The 23,667-nt window shown below is 45.0% G+C and overlaps 1 protein-coding gene across 8 annotated transcripts in view; it reads left to right on the top strand.

Moving 5' to 3' along the window:
* Nucleotides 1-23,031, top strand: part of samd11 (sterile alpha motif domain containing 11) — a 321,465-nt gene extending 298,434 nt beyond the window's left edge. For all 8 annotated transcript variants that reach the window (XM_043676145.2, XM_043676142.2, XM_043676144.2 and 5 more), the window contains 3 exons: nt 12,871-12,995; nt 15,755-15,865; nt 21,480-23,031. In XM_043676145.2, coding sequence (XP_043532080.1) covers nt 12,871-12,995; nt 15,755-15,865; nt 21,480-21,719 — 476 coding nt within the window. In that variant the 3' untranslated portion in view covers nt 21,720-23,031. The remainder of the gene's footprint in view (nt 1-12,870; nt 12,996-15,754; nt 15,866-21,479) is intronic.
* The last annotated feature ends 636 nt before the right edge of the window (nt 23,032-23,667 follow it).

Raw genomic sequence — 23,667 nt, forward strand, 5'->3', positions numbered from 1 at the left:
CATCAGGTTATAGTCCAACAAGTCTAATTGGACGCACTAGCTTTTGGAGCGCTGCTCCCACCAACCACCTGACGAAGGAGCAGTCCTCCAAAAGCTTGTGCTTTCAAATAAACCTGTTGACTATAACCTGGTGTCGTGTGTGACTTCTGCCGAGGTCATAGAGGACGTGGGTGTTGGAGGCTGTTGAATCTGAAGGTGACAAAGGCAGTGGCTGGGATTTGTAGCAGCAGAGAACCGAGCCACGTGTGTTAATGAGGTGGAAGCGGAGAGACGACATGGTGACGAGCCTACGGGCACTGGACATTCAACTCCCATTTGAATGGAACACTGACATTGTGAACAATGTGCTTCAGTTTGTGAGGCAGTGACCAGTGAGAGTCTTTTTTGATGTATCTTGAAGATAGTGGCTTTGGAGGAAATTGTAGCTCATTTGGGAGTTGGTATCAGAAGAACAGAGACAGTGATGTGGTTGAAACATGTGTTGGGGAGATGCAGTTGAGTGCTTTCTGTGCCCATTCATTGGATGTGGGTGTTGATGGCAAGGCTGGCATTTGTTGCCAATCCCTAATTACCCTCCAATTGGTTTCTTTGTTCAGCCATAGCAGAGAATTGGTTACATTGTTTGGGTCTAGAGTCACATGAAGGCCAAATTGACTGTAGATCTCCCCATGTAAAGAAACTCCGTGAACCAGATCTTTTGTGCGAAAATCCAAAATGGTTTCCATTCCAGGTTTATTAATGAAATTTAAGCTCTACTTGGTGCTATGGTGGGATTGAACCCATGTACCCAAAGCATTAGTAGTCTGTTGATAATGCCAGTACACTGCTATCTCTGCTTGTCTAACTGTGACAGCTGAACCCAGGTCTGTACACTGTTTAGCTTCAGGGGGTGGGGGAGTGATGAAGATGGGCTGTCAGCAAGTAGTCCATATCTGTGCAATCTCAGCTTGTCAGTGTCCTGAAGAGAGCGAAGGGTGACTAATGTGTGGGGGAGGTTAGGTTAAATATAATGTTAACTTTCCATGTGGCTATTGATCTGTAGAAATAAATGCCAGGCATGATTGGGGTTAGAAAAGGAAACTCAATACTTGTAAATACTCTCTGAGACCTGGTAAATGGTTCTAAACACCGTCTTATAATGAAATTTATAACAAAAAAGCGGTTTCCGGTTTGACAGGTTTTGTAAGCAGTCATATGTCTCCTTGCTGGTAAAAGGAAAGTGACAGGTGAAAATAAGGAGTAGCAGTGTTCGCAAAATGTCAATACTTAATTCAACCCTGTTCCATTCAGGGTAAGTCGGATTCCAGATGTAAATCAACGCAGTTGCTTGGTGAATCAGTACAATGTTTGAAATGTAAACTCACTTTTGGCTGGCTTCTCACCATTCTGGATGGGACTCACTGACCAGATGTATAACCAGCCAGAAAGGGAGGTGGTTTTAGTTTCTGTTACAGAATCCTCCCTTCCCTGCTGCGCGTCAGACCCTAACTCTCTCTACAGGTGCACTGAAACTTCCAGTTCCTGGGTGTCTGGCTCCACTATACACAGGGTCTTTGTTAGCCCAGTCTCTTGACACTGCGAGCCATTCTCAATGTATCCGGGTTCATACTGTACACACGCTGGGTAGTGAGCTACTCAGACTGCGATATCTCCTCCCTTATCCTCAGAGTCATTGAGTATAGTAGCACATCAAGGGGAGAGGAAAAGCAGAAGATGGGTGGAGTAAAAGGAGCCATTATTATGGAGTTGCCTGGAGCTTAATCAGAGATGGGTTTTACGGAGTGTTTCAAATGGGGCAGGGTAAGCGGTAAGATGGTAAGGTTTAGAGCAGAATGTGGTGTCTCAGCAGCTGTAGGAGAGGCCACGAAAGGAACAGCAGGCTGAATGGCCTCTCTCTATTCTGGTCTCGGGTAACTGATGGCCATGCACTACCCAAGTTCCAATCAGCCAACGTTGCGCAGACCCGCAAGTGAACCCAGTCTGTGTAACTCATACCTGGTTAAGGGGAGCTTGGTGTGTGGTCGGTATCATCAGCATGTGACAGGCTTGATAGAGACATGGGTCTCTCACCATTCAACCCCACTGGCATTTCAGGGATGTTTCAACCCTCCTTTTACCCCGGTTTCAATTTTAAGATTGTCCTTTAGAGATCCCATCCGAACAGCCAGAGATGACACCTTTCCAGTGGGACAGGCAGTTCCCTGAAACAAGAGCTGGCCTTAAACACGCTAACAGGTGACACTTAGGGTCACAGAGATTCACAGCATGGAAACAGACACTTCGGTCCAACTCATCCATGCCGACCACATATCCTACATTAATCTAATCCCATTTGCCAGCATTTGGCTCATATCCCTCTAAACCCTTCCTATTCATAAACCCATCCAGATGCCTTTTAAATGATGTAATTGTACCAGCCTCCACTACTTCATGTGGCAGCTCATTCCATACATGCTCCACCCTCTGCGTGAAAAAGTTGCCCCTTAGGTCTCTTGTAAATCTTGCCCCTCTCACCTTCAACCTATGCCTTCTAGCTTTGGACTCCTCCAACATTGGAGAAAAGTCCTTGGCTATTCACCCTTTCCATGCCCCTCATGATTTTATAAACTTCTATAAGATTTACTCATGCCCCTGAACTTCTGAAGCTCCGTGGAAAATAAGCATCCTGTCAACACATCCCTCTTAGATTGAGTCAGGATGGATAATTTTAATGAACCTGTTCTCAAATCTTGTGACACACATCTGTAGTAGGTCAGACCTGAACTTGGGTCTCCTGCATCAGAGGTAGGGACAATACTTCTGTGTCACAGGAGTCCTCAAAGCAACATTGAAATGGGAAGGACCTGTTCACTGAGTCAAGGATAAATGCTTTCTAATCAACCTATTCAAAGCTGTAGTCATACACCACCTTGGGACTTGAACCCAGGTCACCTGGCTCAGAAACAGGGACGCTACCACTGTGCACAATAATGCTTCTGAGTCAAGGAAAAATAGATTGATACAATGCCACACAGCTGCCTATGGTCGATTGTTTCAAAAAGTAATCAATGATTCTCTCATTTAGCGGTGGGCTCTGGTAACTGCTTTCTGAATGATGCATGCATTAGGTACCTCTGTACAACACCGCAGAGGGGAAAAACAAATCACCAAGTGGGTGTCAGACATTAATTGGCCGACACACTTGCCGGAAACCAACCCATTTTATTTCAATCCCTCATCCTGACACTTAAGAAATCCCAAGTGCAGTGCATTCAAAAGTGAGTCCAATATTGCTCAACGTTAAGCTGCAGAATTTCCCTTATGAAAAACCTTGCTGAACTAACCGGTTTTAATTATATGGTCTTTTTGCTGAGTAGAATTTTCTTTCTTAAACCTTTACAGCGGGGACAATGGTTTGTTGGCATGAGTTAGCCCACTGACTCCTGATTAGCTTAGAAAAATAATGCCAGTGGCCTTTTTAATGAGGCCTGTGACAATGCTTTGTTTTCAAGAGGAAAAGAGAGACCCAGCAAAGATGAGGTTGAAAGAATGAGAGCAGCTCTTGTCGGGTTTCTCGTCTTAGTCGAGGAAAGCTGACGGAAACATGCTCTTGTCCCTACGCCTTCAGAATCCACATCTAATTTGCTCCAACAGACCAGCAGCACGGCAGGTCTGGACGCAAGTTTGTGAGTGCAGAGCTTTGTGGGAGCTGTGCTAAGGTCATTGAGAAGGAATGGTGCTGTGGTCCCAGGAGGGGATATGATTCACTGCCTCAAGCTGAAGAACTTTTTCCACCACCCCCGGGTCATGCAGCAGGACACGTTAGAAAAAAATAAAAGCAGTGTCAGAAGATTTACCTTTTATACATCCTCCTCAGCCTTGGAGTAAACGGCAGAGACTTGAGTTGTTTCTGAATCCGAGTTAACTCTTTACTGTCTCTTTAAATCTGAGGTAGATAAATTTTTGTTATCAAAGGTATGAGGGATAAGGATCAAATACATTAATGGGCGGCACGGTGGCACAGTGGTTAGCACTGCTGCCTCACAGCGCCAGAGACCCGGGTTCAATTCCCGCCTCAGGCGACTCTCTGTGTGGAGTTTGCACATTCTCCGCGTGGGTTTCCTCCGGGTGCTCCGGTTTCCTCCCACAATCCAAAAAAATGTGCAGGTTAGGTGAATTGAACATGCTAAATTGTCCGTAGTGTTAGGTGAAGTAGTAAGTGTAGGAGTATGGGTCTGGGTGGTATACGCATCGGCGGGTCGGTGTGGACTTGTTGGGCCGAAGGGCCTGTTTCCACACTGTAAGTAATCTAATCTAATCTAATCTACAGGTACAGGAAGTTCGGCCACAGATCAGCCTTGATCTCATTTGAATGATGGAACAGACTTGAGGTGCTGAATGGCCTACTTCTGTTCCTATGTTATTTTCATTTGTTTATGTGCAGTGAGTGAGGCTGGCTGGGTTATCATTCCAAGTTGCCTGTTTCACATTCCACCTGGTGTCCACTGTACATCCACAGTGTGGTCAGGGAGAGGGCTACAGGATTATGACCCAGCGTCAATGAAAGTGCGCGATATAATTCCAAGGCAGGATAATGCATGTCTCAGAGGGGAATAAATTGAGTTTGATAGTGTAATTGCTATCACATCCTTCCAGGTAACACCTTATTTTTCCTCTCCGCTCTGCCCCACTCCTAGAGACGCTGATTTGTTGTGCATTTTCACAAGTGGCTATTATCTAACAACATTCTGAAAGTTATTCTTTCACTCTCTCGCTCTCCTCTTTTGCATGCATGCACAACATGCACACACACTCGCATGCGCACACGTTCTCACGCACACATGCATATGCTCTCTTGCTTATGCACCAACTAGCAGACGTGCACGCACACACATGTACACACACACTCTCACAAGCACTCACTCTTACGTGCACACTCTCTCACACAGAGGCACACATTTTGAACTATCTCTTGATAGTGATCAGTGCTGGCACACCTGGGTAATTTTGGTCTCTTTGGCTCTGAGGTACTGAGTTTAATTATTCAGCCTTGGAAGAGATCAACTACCTCAGTACAGACCCAGAATGTCCTGGAGTGTGTCTCTTGGTGCCACATTGTGTATTGGCACTGGGCCAGTGGAACAGCAGGGAGCATTTCATATTAATGTTCATTGCCGTTTCTAAAGCCCATGCCTCCCCTACACCACTCTGCTGCCTCACTGTGCTTTAACACATTGTCTGTCCCTCCCACAGTAATTGAGAAACCCTACAATGTGTCCTTTCTGCAAGGGTTTGTATGCCTGCCAAAGACCGATTATACCTTGCATCAAATGCCTTATCAAGGACATAAATGCACATCTCGCTTTCCAATTTGCAGGTGCCCTGTTTGAAGGAACTGCTTGTCAATGGGGCAGCAATTTATTTAAAAAGGCCCCCTGGTAAATGAAAGGACAGAGACCAGAGTGTTTAAACTGGCCTCATCGATCTGCCACAGAGTTAAACAGCAGTTTGCATTTCGCTGTGTTCTTTTCTTAAAGAAAAAAGAAAAAGCCTAGAACAGAGTGCCTTTCTCCTTTCCAAAATCAGGACATCGAATCAGTCCAAACCACAAAATGTCTCACTCGGTCGCTTTGCTGATAAAAGCGAGCCGGAAGGAAACAGGCAGCAGCATTGAGTGAGGAAGTGGCCAGTTCTTTTTATTTTGAAGCCAAGGGTGACCTCGTGAGATCCCTGTGGATCACACACACGCTGGCAGCAGACAGCTAACTAGTTTCGTATGTGCGGGGATTCGACCTAGAGGAATTGATTTCACTTTGACTTCCTCCGCTCAGTAAACCACAGGAGAGCCTCTGCCACTGCAGCAGGAATTACTGTGCAGGCAGCTGTGCACAAATACAAGGAAGAGCTGAGACTCGTGAGTGGACTGAGGGGGTGAGGAGTCACCTTCTCATTTGTCATTGGCAGCAACTCTTCGCAAACTTGTCTTCTCTGATTTCACCTTCCCCCTTTTTTTGCATCACCCCACTCCTCACACGGGTGGTTTGTTGGATAAGATGTGTGTGGGAAGGATGTTTCCTCATGTGAAGCAGTCCACAGTGAGGGAGGCACCCTGTTAAGGATCAGGGACTGTCCATTCAGGCCTGAGCTGAGCAGATTTGGTTTCCCTCAGAGGATTCTGTGACTTTACAACACTCTGCCCTGGAAGATAGTGGCTGGGGCTCGTACAAATATTTAATTGGGAGTTGGATAATTGTTGGGGAGGCGAAGACCTACTGGTATTATTGCTAAACTGTTAATCCAAAGATTCAGGTAGTGTTCTGGGGGCTGGGTTCACTAATGTCCTTAAAGGAACTAAACTGCCACCCAAACCTGGTCTGACCTACATGTGACTCCAGACCCACAGCAACATAGTTGGCTCATGGGCAATAAGTAATGACCTGGATAGTAACACCCACATCCCGTGAATGAGTTTTTAAAAAATCTTGTGTGGCAAAGGAGTGCAAGGTTATCAGAGTAGATGCCAGTGTGAGATTCAAAACATAAACAGGTCAGCTGTGATCTTATGGGACCATACGCACGTGGCAATTACTTCACACAGAGGGTGGTAGGTGCCTGGAACACATTGCTGGAAAAGCGCATCAGGTCAGGCAGCATCCAAGGAGCAGGAGAATCGATGTTTCGGGCATGAACCCTTCTTCAGGAATCAGGAAGGCTTGTGCTTCTTTCTCCTTGGATGCTGCCTGACCTGCTGCGCTTTTCCAGCAACACATTTTCAGCTCTGATCTCCAGCATCTGCAGTCCTCACTTTCGCCTGGAACACATTGCCAGCAGAGGTGGTAGAGGCAGGCATGGTAAATTCATTTAAGATGCATCTGGACAGATGCATGAGTAGGTGGGGAGCAGGGGGATACAGATGCTTAGGAATTGGGCCACAGGTTTAGACAGTGGATTTGGATCGGCTCAGGCTTGGATAGCTGAAGGGCTTGTTCCTGGGCTGTAGATTTTCTTCGTTCTTTGCTCTATGGAATGACAGAGCACGCTTGAAGGAGTGAATGGCCTCCTGCTCTGACCTTGCATGCTTGTATATTCCCTCCTCGATCATAAATGTGGCGACTTGCTCTGGAAATGCAATTTCCACAGCCACTGGGAATATTCCAGGACTTTGCTCAGTGGCCCTTTTTGTTTCTACCAGTTGACCAGTTATTGGACTGTGGGGGGAATCACAATGCAGCACTGTCCTGTTGCATTTGAGACCAGCACATTGCACACTCCAGCCACTGCATGACCATCAGAGCAAGAAATCTGGCTGTTGTACCAATATAACTACTCAAAAAAGCTTCCCCCTCCCCCACTCCACACCCGTGCACTTACCTTACTGGGTGCTGAGGCATCCAGTTACATTTCTGGTGAATATTGGCAGTATCTGTATTCTGCTTGGGGTGTACTCCATTGTAATTTGAGAAGAATGGGGCTCACCTTGCATTGGCCTCACGTTATGTCTTGGTTGGCTGGACCAGCAATTATAGAGTAGCCATAGAGAAAGTGGGAGTGAGCTGCTTTCTTGAACCACTGCCCTTTAGACCCACAGTGCCCTTTAGGAGGCAGTTCCAGGACTTTGACCCAGTGACAGTGGCAATATATTTCTAAGTCAGGATGGTGAGTTGCTGGGAGGTGAACTTGCAGGGGGTGGGGTTTCCATGTTTCTGCCGCCTTTGTCCTAGATGGAACTGGTCATGGGTTTGGACGGTGTTGTCTAAGGAGCCTTGGTAAATTTCACACTGCTGCGACTGAGCATTGGTAGAGAGAATGGATATTTGTGGATGTGGTACCAATCAAGCGGCTGCTTTGTCAGGATTTGTGTCATGCTTCTTGAGTGTTGTTGGAGCTGCACCTGTCCAGGCAAATGGGGAGAGTGTTCTATCCCCCTCCTGGCTTGTGCCTTTTTGGTGGTGAGCAGGCTTTGTGGGGGGGGGGGGTCAGGGGTCAGGAGGTCAGTGACTCACCGCAGTATTCCCAGACTCTGACCTGTTCTTGTACCCAATGTATTTAAATGGCAAGCCCAGTTCAGAGTCAATGATTGGTCTTTAAATTTTCTTCCCATCTTGAAGGAAGAATCTGTTCGGTGCTTATTTATAACAGCTGAATATTAAACATCTGGAGACCCCGAGGATCTATTCTTTACCCTTCCTGATATCTTTCATCTTCACATTGTCCCTTGGCACATTATTCCAGGAGTACATCACCTGGCTCCTCATGTACACTGGCAGCATTGGAAAATAGTGACCACTCTACTGCGTCCAATTTGTCACTCTTGTTTGGCATTGTGCGTTGAATGATCAAAAATCCTGTCCCTGATTAGATATTGGCAAGAGTGAAAGCCATTGTCTGAGTTCCATAACCATTGCTTCCATTCCTCTCTCTGGCTGCTGTCTGAGATTTAATCAAATCCTTCATAAGCTCTAGCTTCTATCTGACAGGACACTGAGCTTCAGACCATGAGTCTTCCACCTTGAATACCTTGGACACTGTGTACTTTGTATCCACACACAACTGAGTGAACAGCAACAGGCTTCATGAAGGTGACTATCATAGAGGATGGTAAGAGAGGACACCTTCCTTGCACCCTCACAGACCCAGGATCTGGTTAAATCTCTGAGAGCAGCCGAAGAAAGGAATGGAAGCGATGGCTATGGCACCCTTGCAGATCCAGGCTTCATTTCCATGTGATCTCAGCTCACTGTGACCAAGGTCTTTTGCAAATGCTCAGTAACTACAACAAGGCTAAGAAACAATTCCCTTTACTCGTACGTCCATTTTTGTAAAGCCACCTGCCTGAGCTGCTGTACTCCTCAGTCATGTTTCTGCTGCCTCAGGGCTTGACAATTCAGTGTTGTGAAGGAAAGGTTGAGGTGTACCAAATTGTGAGGGGTAGAGGTGCAGTAGACAGGAGGAACCTGTTTCCCTTGGCAGGGAATTTAAAATCCGGAGGTCATAGCTTCAAGCTAAGTGGCAGAAAAACTGGAGCGGACATTGAGGAACAACGTTTTTACGCAGAGCGTTTCGAGTGTCTAGAATTCACTGCCTGAGTTGGTGGTGGAGACAGAGACCCTAAATTGTTTTTAAAAGGTTTCTGGATCTGCAGCTTAAATGCTGTGAGCTGTGGGCTGTATGCACGGAGGTGGGATTAGAAGGGGCATCTGGGTGTTATTGGGTCAGCAGGACAAGGTGGGCCGAATGTTCATCCTTGTTTTCCAATCTCCTCTTGATCTGTCCCTCCCCCTCCCCACCCCAAGAAAAACTTCCAATCGCTTCCAGCCCCACAAACAGGCTGCCTTGCTCCAATTCCGGCCTCTTGGTACACTCTGATTTCCTTTGCCCTATCATTGGCAGCCCCGGGCATGATGGATTTCATGAGCACTTTTAGGAAGCTAAATGATTACAATTCAGTGGATGGAGCCCTTAATGAGAGAGTGTCAGCAAGCAATTGGTTCGAATGGTGATGCATGTTTGACCTGCCTCCTGTGCTTTGTTCTCCTCATTATCTCCCATAGGCCAGTTCTCCTCATAGTGACGGCAGTAACCATTTGTATGTTAAAAGAACAAAACACAACTTGACCTTTTGTACAAAAGCAGCTAAGTGGATGCTGTGCCTTTTGTGTTATGCACTCCTGAACATAACGTGGGCTGGTGGCAGTGGAAAGTAATGTAGCTGGAGAGGAGTGCAGGTTACAGATAGCTCACAATCTCTCGATATTATACCCCAGCAAGTGAAGAGCTCCCGAGGTATCCATTTAGTTGGCTGTGATTGCTGCTTAGTCCAGACTGAAACTGATGTTAAAAAAAAAAATGGAACATGGAACAGATTTCTCTTGTCTGCTGATTCCAGTTGGAGATGCCCTGAGGCAAAGCAGGGCAAGAGAAAGGAGCTTGTCCTCAATCGGCTGATCTCCGTTCAGAGAGATCTATTAAAGACCGAGATAGATGGGTCCTTGATTAGTGAGGGGATCAAGGATTACGGGGAGAAGGCAGGAGAATGGGGTCGAGAAACGTATCAGCCATGATTGAGCGGTGGTACAGTGGTGGGCTGAATAGCCTAATTTTGCTCCCTATTTATTTAGGTCGCATGTTGAGTGGGGGGTTCTAATTTGTCCCAAAAGCTCACGGCAGTGTACCCAGCACCTGAGGACTGTGGGTGACCACTGGCTCTCTCCCAAGACGAGAGGACTGAGCATAGTTTAGATTAGATTAGATTAGATTAGATTAGATTAGATTAGATTAGATTACTTACAGTGTGGAAACAGGCCCTTCGGCCCAACAAGTCCACACCGCCCCGCCGAAGCGCAACCCACCCATACCCCTACATTTACCCCTTACCTAACACTACGGGCAATTTAGCATGGCCAATTCACTTAACCCGCACATCTTTGGACTGTGGGAGGAAACCGGAGCACCCGGAGGAAGCCCATGCAGACACGGGGAGAATGTGCAAACTCCACACAGTCAGTCGCCTGAGGCGGGAATTGAACCCGGGTCTCTGGCGCTGTGAGGCAGCAGTGCTAACCACTGTACCACCATGCCGCCCACAAGTTCTGAGCTCCTGTCTGGTCAAACGCTTGGCCAACTTTATTCATTCATGGGATGTGGGCATTGTTGGCTAGAACAGTATGTATTGTCCATTCCTAATTGCCCACAGGGCAGTTAAGAGTCAACCACATTTGCTGTGAGTCTGGAGTCCCGTGTAGGCCAAACCAAGTAAGCATGCAGCGATCTTCCGTAAAGGATATGGGTGACCCAGATTGTTTCTTCCCCCACAATCAACATGGTCGTCATAAAATTCTTAATTGGGACACATTTATTGGATTCACATTCCACTACCTGTCATAGTGGGATTTGAAACCAGGTGCCCAGAACATTACCCGGGTACCTCTGGGTTAATTAGCTAGTACCAATACCACTAGGCCATCATTTTCCTGATAACGTTCATCATCTGTGCCTACAGGCAAGGGACAGGTTGGTGCATGTAGAGTGCACCCCAAAAGGAGAGGTAAAAAGGGGAGCGTTAGGGAGCAAACACAGGGTGGGGACATGAAGTGTGTATTTAATACTGGTTGAAGAGCTAGTGAGAGTCCTGTGCTGTCTTCTTTGGGAGAGACCTGCCATTTTAGGCCAGTGGCAGGTCTTCCTTGGGATCTGAGACCCTGGATCAGAAGTGTTGCTGTCTGAGAACTGCCAACCAATCAGTGGCCAAAGGCAATCCATTGCAGTGCACCCTGGGAGAAATCTCAGATTGTCAGCTGCAGATTGACAGGCGGCAGTATGGAGGTCACAGAATGGGTGAATATTTTGGCTGTGTGGGCCCCACTTTCTGGTCAGGTCCTTTGATCAGAGACTGAGCGCCTTCAACTTAGGGCACACCACTCTGCAAGCCCATGACTAAACTTTTTTTTTCCCTGGAAAGGTTCCCCACATAAAGAACAATGTGTCACTTTTATAAAGTGGAAACGAGCCACAATCTAGCTATTAGCATGCTTGGGATTGTTCATCAAGTGTTAGCTAAATTGCAGAATTTGATCTCAGAGTAGACATTCTCTTTTAGGTTTTTGTTTTTATTGTTGGTTGTTGAATGTATGCTGTCTATTACAAACAACTGAATGAATCTACTGTTCCATTCTGTCAGCACATTTTTGCAGCATTTGGTCCACATCCTCAAATGGAGCCTGTTTCAGGATCCTGGGGTATTGCCAGGTCACAGACACATGACAATGCCACAGCTAGTGTCAATGTGTCAACCACTCAGAACCTTTACCCTCAATAGGATAAATAGTTGTGATTGTTTTTGGATTTGGCATTTTTGTGATGGTCCTGAACAATGCAAAATGTAAAGCTTTAAACACATGTTTCTCGTTTCAGCAAGATTTTAGTCTCTGTACAATCAAGTGACTTTTTATATGAATACTTGCCGAATATTTGGGCAGTTGCCAGGGCTTTAGCTTCCAGTTTGGTTATTAATGCATGAGAAGTCATTATGGCACAGAAGAATTCCAATTAACCCATTGAGTCAATGCTAGAGCTCTGTAGAGGCATCACTCAGTTCCATTTCCTTGCTGTACATGCAGGTTAATAATCCTCTTTTGAAATCACTGATCAGTTCCTCTTTCACCACCTTCACTGGGGATGAGTCTCTGGTCACTATTATTCATTGCAGTAAAACCTCCCACAGGCGAAAGTGAGAACTGCAGATGTTGGAAATTAGAGTCAAGATTAGAGTAGTGCTGGAAAAGCACAGCAGGTCAAGCCTTTTATTCCTGATGATGGGTTTTCGCCTGAAATGTCGATTTTCCTGCTCCTCGGATGCTGCCTGTCCTGCTGTGCTTTTCCAGCACCACTCTAATCTTGACTAAAAACTCCCAAAGCCTGGCAACCAATATCTCTTGCGCAAAAACTTGAGTCTGTAAATCTGAACTATTAGTTAAGGGTTTTGGCTAACCATATTCCTCTATCAAATTTCCATTCAGTCCCCTTTACTGCAAAAGAGGCCAGATGCGCTCCTCAAGTTCACAGCTGAAGTTCTCAAATCCCTGCAACCACACAAGTAAATCTCCTGTGTATCCACATGTCCTTCTTAAAGGCTGGACCCCCCCCCCAAACTTGTTCAAAGCTCTTCCAGGTTTTGTTAATACAGTGGCATTAATCTTGTGAAGTACAAGATGCTGAAGTGCACTTGTCTAATGTTTGATTTCCTGTAAGTGATTGAGTGGAAGGACTGACCTTGGCTGACTGGATGATATAGAATACTGGAAGCTCTGTGTTTGGGTGGATATAAAATCTCACATGTTGCTAACAGCCAGCAGCACTATAAATGACAATCCATATTCTGTCCTCCATAAACAGGCAGCATTGGAAGCTTCTTACTGGATGGAGAGGATAGTGCTACAGTAGAGGATATTAGCAAATGGACTGTTGACGATGTCTGTAACTTCATTAATGGTCTCTCTGGCTGTGCGGAATACACACAGGTAAGTGATTTGATCTTTAAAAGCTGTCACAGCCTTCTCTCTGAATAACATTGCCATTCAAACTCAGTTTTAACCCATTGCACCTCAACAGCATCACAATATGAATTTAGCATCTGCATCAGTGTGAATGGAGGATAGGAACAGGTGCCCACAGGTGTGTAGCTTTGATTACCCATTAGGGAAGTGGAGAGGTAAAGCTGTTCTCTATCATGGTTGACATTGCAATTCGGTCTCAGAGACCTGGGAGCATTCCCTGTGAACTCGTGTTAGCCACCAGGTACCATTTCTCAGGTAAAACATTAAATAAGCACCATTCCTCCAGCTTCTCACAGACTCAACACAATCAACCCCTCTTCCCTACCCTTTATGATATGATCTCCTACAGTGTGGAAACAGGCCCTTCAGCCCATCAAGCCCACACCAACCCTCTGAAGAGTAACCCACCCAGACCCATTCCCCTACTTTGTATTTGCAACTGACTAATCGCTTAATACTATGGGTAATTTAACATGGCCAATTCACCTAACCTGCACATCTTTGGATTGTGGGAGGAAACCAACACAGACACGGGGAGAATGTGCAACCTCCACACAGACAGTCACCCAAGGTGGGAATCGAACCCGGATCCCTGGTGCTGTGAGGCAGCAGTGCTAACCACTGAGCCACTATGCCACCCATGTTTAACTTTGTTTAAAATGGAAAGTGAAATTACAAATTGCCAATGGATGATTTCAACTCATCTCATTATAGGTCCAACCTCTGAATTATGAGGTGAGTAACATTACTACTTTATAAAATACTGTGCCCAATAGGGTCTTGTGGCACAGTAGCAGTGTTTCTACCTCTGGGCTAGAGGCTTCAGGTTAAAAATCCAAGTTAAAATGGGGCAGCACGGTTAGCACTGCTACCTCACAGCAACAGGGACCAGGGTTCGATTCCACCCTCAGTTGATTGTCTGTCTGTGTGGAGATTGCATGTTCTCCCTGTGTCTGCATGGGTTTCCTCCCACAATCCAAAGACGTGCAAGTTAGGTGAAGTGGCCAAATTAAATTATCTATAGTGTACAGTGGGAAATACAGGCTTACAGAAATGGGGTAGGTCTGGGTGGGATGTCCTTCAGAGGGCTGATGTGGACTCAGTGGGCTGAATGGCCTGCTTCCAGCCTGTAGGAATTCTGAGGGGAATCCCACCTATGTTATTGCTGTCCTTACCTGGTCTGGCCTACGTGTGACTCCAGACCTTCAGCAACGTGGTTGACTCTTTAACTGCCCTCTGGGCAATTAGGGATGGGCAATAAATGCTCCCTAGCTGGTGATGCCCTCATCCCGTGAATGAATAAAGAAAAAAAACAGGTTGATTGAAGTAACTCTACATGTGCCCAGTGTTATGAATTTATTATAAACCAGGGAGTACAGCTCTCTTCTCGAAATTTAATAGGCTGAACACTGAAACCAGCCGGAAGAGAGGTGTAAGTGCTGTTCTGGTAAAGCTTTGATTTGAACCAACTAGATTTATTTGAAGGGTTCTTGTGGTGTAGTGACAGTGACCATATCTCTAAGCCAGGATACCTGGATTCAAGTCCCACTTACTCCAGATGATATCACTGAACAGGCCATTTGGAAAATTTCAGGACAAAGGATTGGTGACATTGAGCTGAATCAACCAACCCTGACCCTAAACCCCATGGTAGCAGGTAGACATTTACGTGGCCATTTATTATGTTTTTTTGACAGTTTCATTAAGAAGTTAAGTAGCTGATTCACAGCTCTTTACTGATTCCCTTTACTTTTTGCGATTCTAAAATAGCAACCGAGCAAATCTAAATGAACTGGTAAAGGTACGATGGGATGAATGGCCTCCAATGATTTTGCTGCAACGATTCTGTGAAATGTGGGTGGAGACCTTTTACCTGAGCACTGCTTCAGTGAGCACTGACCAGAGAGACATACAGCACGGAAACAGACCTTTCGGTCGAACCAGTCCATGCCGACCATAATCCCAAATTAGACTAGTCCCATCTGCCTGCCCCTGGTCCATATTCCTCCAAACCTTTCCTATCCATGCACTTATCCAAATGTCTTTTCAATGTTATAATTGTATCCATATCCACCACTTCCTCTGGAAGTTCATTCCACACACGAACAATCCTCTGTGTAAAAGAATTTGCCTCTCATGTCTTTTTTAAACCTCCCTCCTCTCACTTCAAAAATGCACCCCCAAATCTTGAAATTCCCCATCTGAGGGAAAAGACAACTACCATTAACTCTACCTATATTTGCTTATTTGATTAGATTAGATTCCCTACAGTGTGGAAACAGGCCCTTCGGCTCAACAAGTCCACACTGACCCTCTGAAGCGTAACCCACCCATTCCCCTACTAATGCACCTAACACTACGGGCAATTTAGCATGGCCAGTTCACCTAACCTGCACATCTTTGGATTGTGGGAGGAAACCGGAGCATTCGGAGGAAACCCGTGCAGACATGGGGAGAATGTGCAAACTCCATGCAGACAGTTGCCCGAGGCTGGATTCAAACCCGGGTCCCTGGCGCTGCGAGACATGCGAACCACTGAGCCACCGTGCCACCCCCTTATTTCATAAACTTTTGTAAGGTCACCTTTCAACTCCCTCTGCTCCAGTGAAAAAAGTCCCAGCCTTCCTTTATAACTCAAACCTTTCATACCTGGCAACATCCTGGTAAATCTCTTCTGAACCCTCTCCTGCTTAATAATATCATTGCTTGTGTTTAATGTGTAGGTCTTCAGAGAGCAAGCGATTGATGGAGAGACGTTGCCTTTGTTAACAGAGGAGCACTTACTGAACACCATGGGCCTGAAGTTGGGACCAGCCCTAAAAATACGAGCGCAGGTAATGATTCTCATTGGCCAAGCTAGTTGAGCACATAGTGTACGTCGCACATTCCATTGGCTTACGTGATGTAATGATCGTCAACCTAGAAATTAGGACCATTCACCCCTTGGAGCCTGCTCTACCATTCACTAGGATCATGGCTGATCATCCAACTCCATATCCTTTTCCTGATTTCTCTCTACACTCTTTGATCCCTTTAGACTGAAGAACCATATCCATTTCCTTCTTGAACACATTCAATGTTTTGGCCTCAATTGCTTTCTGCGATATTATGATAGAGCCCCAGGCTCTCCACTCTCCAGGTGAAGACATTTCTCCTCATCACGGAATCCCTACACTGTGGAAGCAGGCAATTCAGCCCATAGAGTCCACACCGACTCTCTGAAGTGAGTCCCACCCAGACACTGCGCTCTCAGCCTATTTCTGTAACCCTGCATTTACCAAGGTCAATCCACCTAACCTGCACATCCCTGGTCACTACAGGACAATTTACCATGGCCAATCCACCTAACCTGCACATCCCTGGTCACTACGGGACAATTTACCATGGCCAATCCACCTAACCTGCACATCCCTGGTCACTACGGGACAATTTACCATGGTCAATCCACCTAACCTGCACATCCCTGGTCACTATGGGACAATTTACCATGGTCAATCCACCTAACCTGCACATCCCTGGTCACTATGGGACAATTTACCATGGTCAATCCACCTAACCTGCACATCCCTGGTCACTATGGGACAATTTACCATGGTCAATCCACCTAACCTGCACATCCCTGGTCACTATGGGACAATTTACCATGGTCAATCCACCTAACCTGCACATCCCTGGTCACTATGGGACAATTTACCATGGTCAATCCACCTAACCTGCACATCCCTGGTCACTATGGGACAATTTACCATGGTCAATCCACCTAACCTGCACATCCCTGGTCACTATGGGACAATTTACCATGGTCAATCCACCTAACCTGCACATCCCTGGTCACTATGGGACAATTTACCATGGTCAATCCACCTAACCTGCACATCCCTGGTCATTATGGGACAATTTACCATGGTCAATCCACCTAACCTGCACATCCCCTGGTCACTATGGGACAATTTACCATGGCCAATCCACCCTAACCTGCACATCCCTGATCACTATGGGACAATTTACCATGGTCAATCCACCTAACCTGCACATCCCTGGTCACTATGGGACAATTTACCATGGTCAATCCACCTAACCTACACATCTTTAGACTAAAGTCGAGAATGTGGTGCTGGAAAATCACCACACTCTCAACTGTAATCTCCAGCACCTGCAGTCCTCACTTTTGCCTATATCTTTAGACTAGTCTACTCGGTATACTTAAGACTGTGACCCTTGCTCCTGGACTCCCCAGTCATCAGGAACACCCTTTCTGCATTCCCCCAGTCTTACACCTGTTAGAACTTTACAGGTTTCTATGGGATTTCCCCTTCATCTTTCTAAACACCAGTGAATGTAGCCCTGACTACTCCACTCTGTCTTCACACATCAGTCCTGTTGTCCCAGGGGTCAGCTAAAGATGCAACCAATTAAAATAAAGCCTTTAAGAGGCCAGGGCTGCATGGTTTCATCTAGTTAGCTGTCAGTAAGTACCTGATAGACAAGTTTGTTCAGGCACTTACCTCAGATTGGATTATATCCTTGTACATCTCTGAAACAGGCCATTTGGCCTAGCTTGTCCAGATCCTCCTCCCATTCCTCTCGATCTGAATTTATCAATGTGACCAGTCATTCCCACTTCCCTCAAAAGCCCATCTAGCTTCACTTTAAATCCATGCATGTGACCTGCTTCAGTCAGCCCTGTGACAACAAGATCCATATCTTCACCTCCTTGTTCGGTTAGACAGCCCATTCTTTGTGTGTTTTTTTGTTGTTTCTTGTTGTCGTATAATCCTTCACATTGAGCAGCTCCGATAACCCAGCCCTCCATCCTTACTCCATCACTGGGCCAATAGGAATGAAGGAGGTCATTTGGCCCATTCAGTCAGTTAGGACACAAAGCCCTACCATTGCAGGTGTTCCTTGTATGATTCCAGTCCACTCCAGATGCCCATTTCACATGTGCAATTCCTTGCGAAGTTAATTCTTTCCCGGCAGTCCCAATCCTGCCTGTTGTGGCTCTATTTCCCAACTTGTACGATGCGTAAATATTCAGAATAACTTGTCACCTTATGTACACGCATGCCCAACAGTAATTACTGCGGGAGAAATGACCAAGTCCCATCCAGTTCACTTTCTACTGTTGTGGGTACTTGGGGATATAACACCTTTAGATGTGCTAACTCTCAAAAGGACAGCTGCTATTTGCCATTTGAAATGCTTTCCCAGACTCTCATGTAGATCTGTAGGGATTTTATGATCAGGTGTGCTGGGTGTAAAGATCACAAGCGTGACTTTTACACTAGTGAAACTGATGTAACTAATTCAAGGTGCTCAAATATTTTTGCTCAAAGTTCCTTTATCAATCACTGTATTTTTCTCATTATAACATTGTTTAATTCTCACGTCAACTTTCATCCTGCCAGTTACATCTCAGGGGACATAGTGACTGATGGGGCTGTCTTACAGTCTTTGGTTAAACTAGTGATAGCAACAGTGTGTTCTTATTATACTGTAAATTTAGAAGGAAATTATACCCTAACACTTTTAAATAACTGCAAAATTCAGACGATAAAGAAGTTCAAATCAACTCCATCCAATAGAATAATCAAAATGTAATCTTGTGGAATACTAAGGCTTTATTGAAGACTTAATTCTGTGCTTTTGATATTTAAGTAATCAATCAAAGGACAGACTGTAGCTCATTAACAAAGTTAACTTGGTTAGAGAATTTTATTAACTTTTATTAGTTGCAATATTTATTTCACAGTTGCAAAATTGTTTTATGAAATGTTTTATCATCCAGTTCTCCCATAATTTCTTTTAACAATGGTCCATTCCTTTCAAATGCAACTTCAGATGGATGGGAGCTGGTGGGTGTACGGCTCCAATCTGAACTGAGTCTAAATCTCTCCAATGTCCCTAAAACACACAATATAGGAACAGGAGGATGCCATTTAACCCTTGGAACTGATCCTATTTCTAGATCTATAATTGAAATGTACCTCGAATCTATTTTTAACAGGCTTTGAAACCTAAGGAAATAATCTGTTGATGGCGTAAAAGGGTTCAATTCTCTCTCCATCTACTGCCTTTTGAGCCAAGAAGTCTCAGTATCAGCTGAATGTAAGATCAGGCATGGGACATCCATCCCTTCAAGCTACTTTTAAAATACATAGTTCAGATCTGGTTTCCCTGCTATAGGAAGGATGTTGTTAAAATTGCAAGGGTTCAGAAAAAATTTACAAGGATATTGCTAGGGTTGGAGGATTGGAGCAACAGGGAGAGGCTGAACAGGCTTGGGGCTGTTTTCCCTGGAGTGCTGGAGGCTGATGGGTGACCTTATAGAGGTTTATAAAATCATGAGGGGCATGGATAGGATAAGTAGACACAGTCTTTTCTCCAGGATGAGGGTCCAAAACTAGAGGGTATAGATTTAGGGTGAAAGGGGAAAGATTTGAAAAGGACCTGAGGGCAACATTTTCACGCAGAGGGTGAGCTGCCAGAGGAAGTGATGGAGGCTGGTATATAATTACGACATTTAAAAGGCATCTAGATGGGTATATGAATAAGAAGGGTTTAGAGGGATATGGGCCGAGTGCTGGCAAATGGGACTAGACTAGGTTGGGATATCTGGTAGGCATGGACGAGTTGGACCGAAGGGTCTGTTTCTATGTCGTACATCTCTTTGATTCAAAGCCTGTTGTGCTATTTACTAAAATCACCTCTGGTTTAAATGCGGTTTCAACTCCGCTTTCCTGTCCACCTCCCGGAATCTTTGATCTTGTAGAAGACGTATGTGTCTAACACAGGGGACGTACTGCTAGAACTCAGAGAATGATGAATAAACTCACCAGGAATGGTATCATCAGCAAAAAGAGAAACTGTCAAAGTTTTAAGTCCTGTGTGACCTTTTCTTTTGGTCAAAATGTTGACTGTATCTTTCTCCTCTGACCTTCCAGACCTGCTGAGTTTTTCCAGCACTTTGTCCCACTCAGCATTATATATTTATTCTGACTTTAAAATAAAATCAATGACCCAATCTTTATTGCTGTCTGTGGAAGAGAATTCCAAAGTTGCTTTAAAGAGATTTCCCCTCACCTTTTTCTCAAATGGGTGACCCTCTAATTTGAAAATGTGCCCCTGGTTTAATTCTGCTACAAGGGGAAACATCCTCTAAGCGCCTGCCCTCTCAAGTCTCCTCAGTATATTACATTTTAATGAAATCAGCTCATTCTTCTAAACTCCACTGAGTATAGATCCAATCTACCCTCAAATTCTCATCTCAGTGGTGGTTCCAATGTGAATAGTCCCTCCCTAAATAAATGACAAAAGTTGGATAAAGTAGTCTGGATAGGTGCGCTCTCCTCCATGGCTTACACAGTATTACAGAATCTTCCTATTTTGATAATCCATCTCCCTTACAGTGAAGGAAGAAGGGTTTTATAGTTTGGACAGAGACTCCTTTGTAGTAGCAATATCATGCTCTCTCTCCTCTTGGAACAAAAATTTGCTGGAACAGGGAAATTCTCGATCTGCTACTCAGAGAGGACCTTGTATCCAAGCTCAAGATTTGAGAGAGTAATCAAGTTGTTGGACCATGCAAGAAGCATAACTGAAGCTTATGCCCAGAGGTTGTTTGGTTGTAGAATAAGCTCACTGACTGACTTAGCTCGGCTTCAATCTCTTTGCTTCAATCTGCTGCCTTCTGACATGGAAATATATTTCCCATGAGGATGTAGCAGATACCAATGAGGAACTGCCACTGCCTTTGCACTCCCAATTCAGGACAGTGGAAATCTGTTATCCTTGCCCGGTCTGACCTACATGTGACTCCAGACCCAAAGAAATGCGGTCAGCACGGTGACAAAGTGGTTAGCACTGCTGCCTCTCAGTGCCAGGGATGTAGGTTCAATCCCAGCCTCGGACGACTGTGTGTGTGGAGTTTGCTCATTCTCCCTGTATCTACGTGGTTTTCCTCCCACAGTCCAAAGATGTGCGGGTTAGGGTGGATTGGCTATGGGAAATGCAGGGTTACAAGGATGGCGTGGATCTGGGTGGGATGCTGTCTGGAGGGTTTGTGTGGACTTGATGGGCTGAATGGCCTGCTTCCACACCACTATTCCGTGACGCTATAGACAATAAATGCTGGCCTAGCCAGTGACAGCTACATCCCATGAACAAATAAAAAAAACTTCTAAGACTTCTGTTGTTACCCATACCTGAAGCCAACAGATGTTTCTTGGGCAAATATTCCAAGGGATACAGAAACAAGGCGGGTCAGGGGAATCAAGACACTGATCAACCATGATCCAGTTGAACAGAACATACTCAAAGGGCTGAATGGCTTCATGTTGTTCTTATGAGTATGAAATGCTCGCTCTTTCCGTCACTCTGGTCTTGAAGTACTGCCGCAGATGGTAATGTGGATTTTTCCCTCTTTTCCTCCCCACCCCGCTCCCACAGGTGGCCAAAAGGATCGGGCGAGTGTTGTACATGGCCAGTTTCCCACTGGCACTGCCACTTCCTCCTGCTGCACTGCGGCCACCCGAGAGAGACCTTGCCCCCGCCGAGAATCGCCCGTCGTCCACCGGCAGTGTCGCCTCGCCGTACTGTGGCCTCCAAGTCAGCCGCGTCTCCCCGAAGCAAGAAAACGGCAGCGCCTCAGCGATGGGAATCGGGGATCTCACCAAACCACAGTCGTGAGTGGGACCTTCACTTCAGAAAGAAAGTCAAGTTGCTGTTGTTTGAAACCAAAGTATTTATAGGATTGCCAACTTCATTGGTTGACTGCATTCCCTCTTTTGTTTTGGAAGGAAAATACAACACTGCGGCTTTCTTAAACAACTTTTGGCAAAAAGAAAGACAGTCACGCACATTCCCTTTTTTTTCCCCCTTTTCTCTTCAAGACTACAATTTATCCTGGAAAGCTATCGAAAAGTTGCAGAAAACAAAACCTATAAATTGACGGAGGAAGAATACAAAAGAGACAGGATGTTGGTTGAACGGAGGATTGTCTCAGCACACCGACTGGGGGAGAAAAGACCAGACTCAGTTTCTGCTTCAAGCTGAAAGATATTGAGCCAGAAACATTCCCCCCCCCACCTGCCCCCGCCCACCTTGTTTGTTGCTTGCAACTGAGGGGGGGGGAATAAAAATAAACAGAACTGTGCACTTGTACCAAAAAAAATTTCTATCACAGACCTGGGATTAAACATTTAATGTAAAAAAAAATTCATAAGCACTCATTTTGACAAGGAGCTAATGTAATGCTAGTGTCTATGCATTTGTCAGGTACTAAACCAAAGATAATGGGTTGTTGGTCTGTGTTTACAATACATGGTACAATGGTTTTTTTTGTCTGCAGACACAATTTAAAAGTGCCTCACTGTAGAGGTTTAATCACTACTCTCGCACACTTAAATAAATCTGACAGGACCACAACTACGCAGGTATCAAGAGTTTAGAAGGTGGTTTTTAAAATGACCAGTTCAAGATAATAGCTATTCATTACCTGGACAGCAAGTTGTATGAGCAAAACTAATTACAAAGATGATTTTGGTACTTATTTTGTTTTTTTTTGTTGTTGTGTAGTTGCACGTTTTTGAAATTTTTGGGCTGGGTGGGAATAGGGAAAAAGAAATGTAAAAACTGCTAGGGGAAAGTTTCTCATCCTTTTTCATGCTGTTCAAACCTTAATTGCTGCTTTAAAGCAATCAACATAATGAACATTTATGTTATTTATGGAAATTCTGTTGGTAGGTCGACTATGTTTAGCACTATATATATGGTAACATACATCCCTAAAAGGGTGGTATAAGAATAATTAAAAAAAAAATCAAAAAATTGTTGTTCCTTTAGCTGGTTTTGGCCACACAGCGTCAAACGATCATTTAATGTTTTGCAGTTGTAAACAATGAGGATATGGTGATTTGTAAAATAATTTTAGCCTATTTGTTAATTTGCTTTCCTCCTTGTCTTTCACTTTTCGTGAAATAAAGCCCCCCCAAAAAAATGGTACAGTTCAGTGTTTTGTTGGAATATGGAACTTTTCGTTTGGTTGGAAAGCTTTGGTTGTTTTCATGTTTCTCTCTCTTCCTGCTTTCCCCTTTCCCGGGACCATTTCTTTGGGACCACAAACTCCCCTCAGCTCATTTAAAATAACTTGATCCTCGCTGAAAGAAAAGAAACTGAGAAATGCAAACACATCACCAACTCTCGTCATACAAGATCTATAGCTTGTGACAGAAAGATTATACCTCATTTTTCATTGACAACAGGCTTTCTTCTATCACCTCCATCCACACAGGCTGCAGTGCAGTGATACGGGAAATATTTATGAACCAGAAGTGTATTGTCTGCGATTTTCTCCCTGTGCCGACTGAAGTTGGAATCTGGGAGCCAGGATTTCAAAGTTTGTCTTCCACAATTCAAAGTTTCTCAGATGAGTGGGATAGTGTGTTGGAGCAGCAGCGAGACTCCAGTGCTGGTTCCCATGCTAACAAGCACTGTCACGTGCTTTGTCCTAAAGTCAGTCAAACGGTGCAAGCTGATGTATTTGAACTGGTGCTTAAGCAGATGTCCCTCCTCAATATTTAAGTGTGATTGGGAACATCCCACAAATACATGAAAATATCTGGAGCTTGAAATTCCA

Source organism: Chiloscyllium plagiosum, unplaced genomic scaffold (genome assembly GCF_037043375.1).
Source record: "Chiloscyllium plagiosum isolate Xiang-an unplaced genomic scaffold, Cpla_swu_hap1 HiC_scaffold_37, whole genome shotgun sequence".
Lineage (NCBI taxonomy): Eukaryota > Metazoa > Chordata > Chondrichthyes > Orectolobiformes > Hemiscylliidae > Chiloscyllium > Chiloscyllium plagiosum.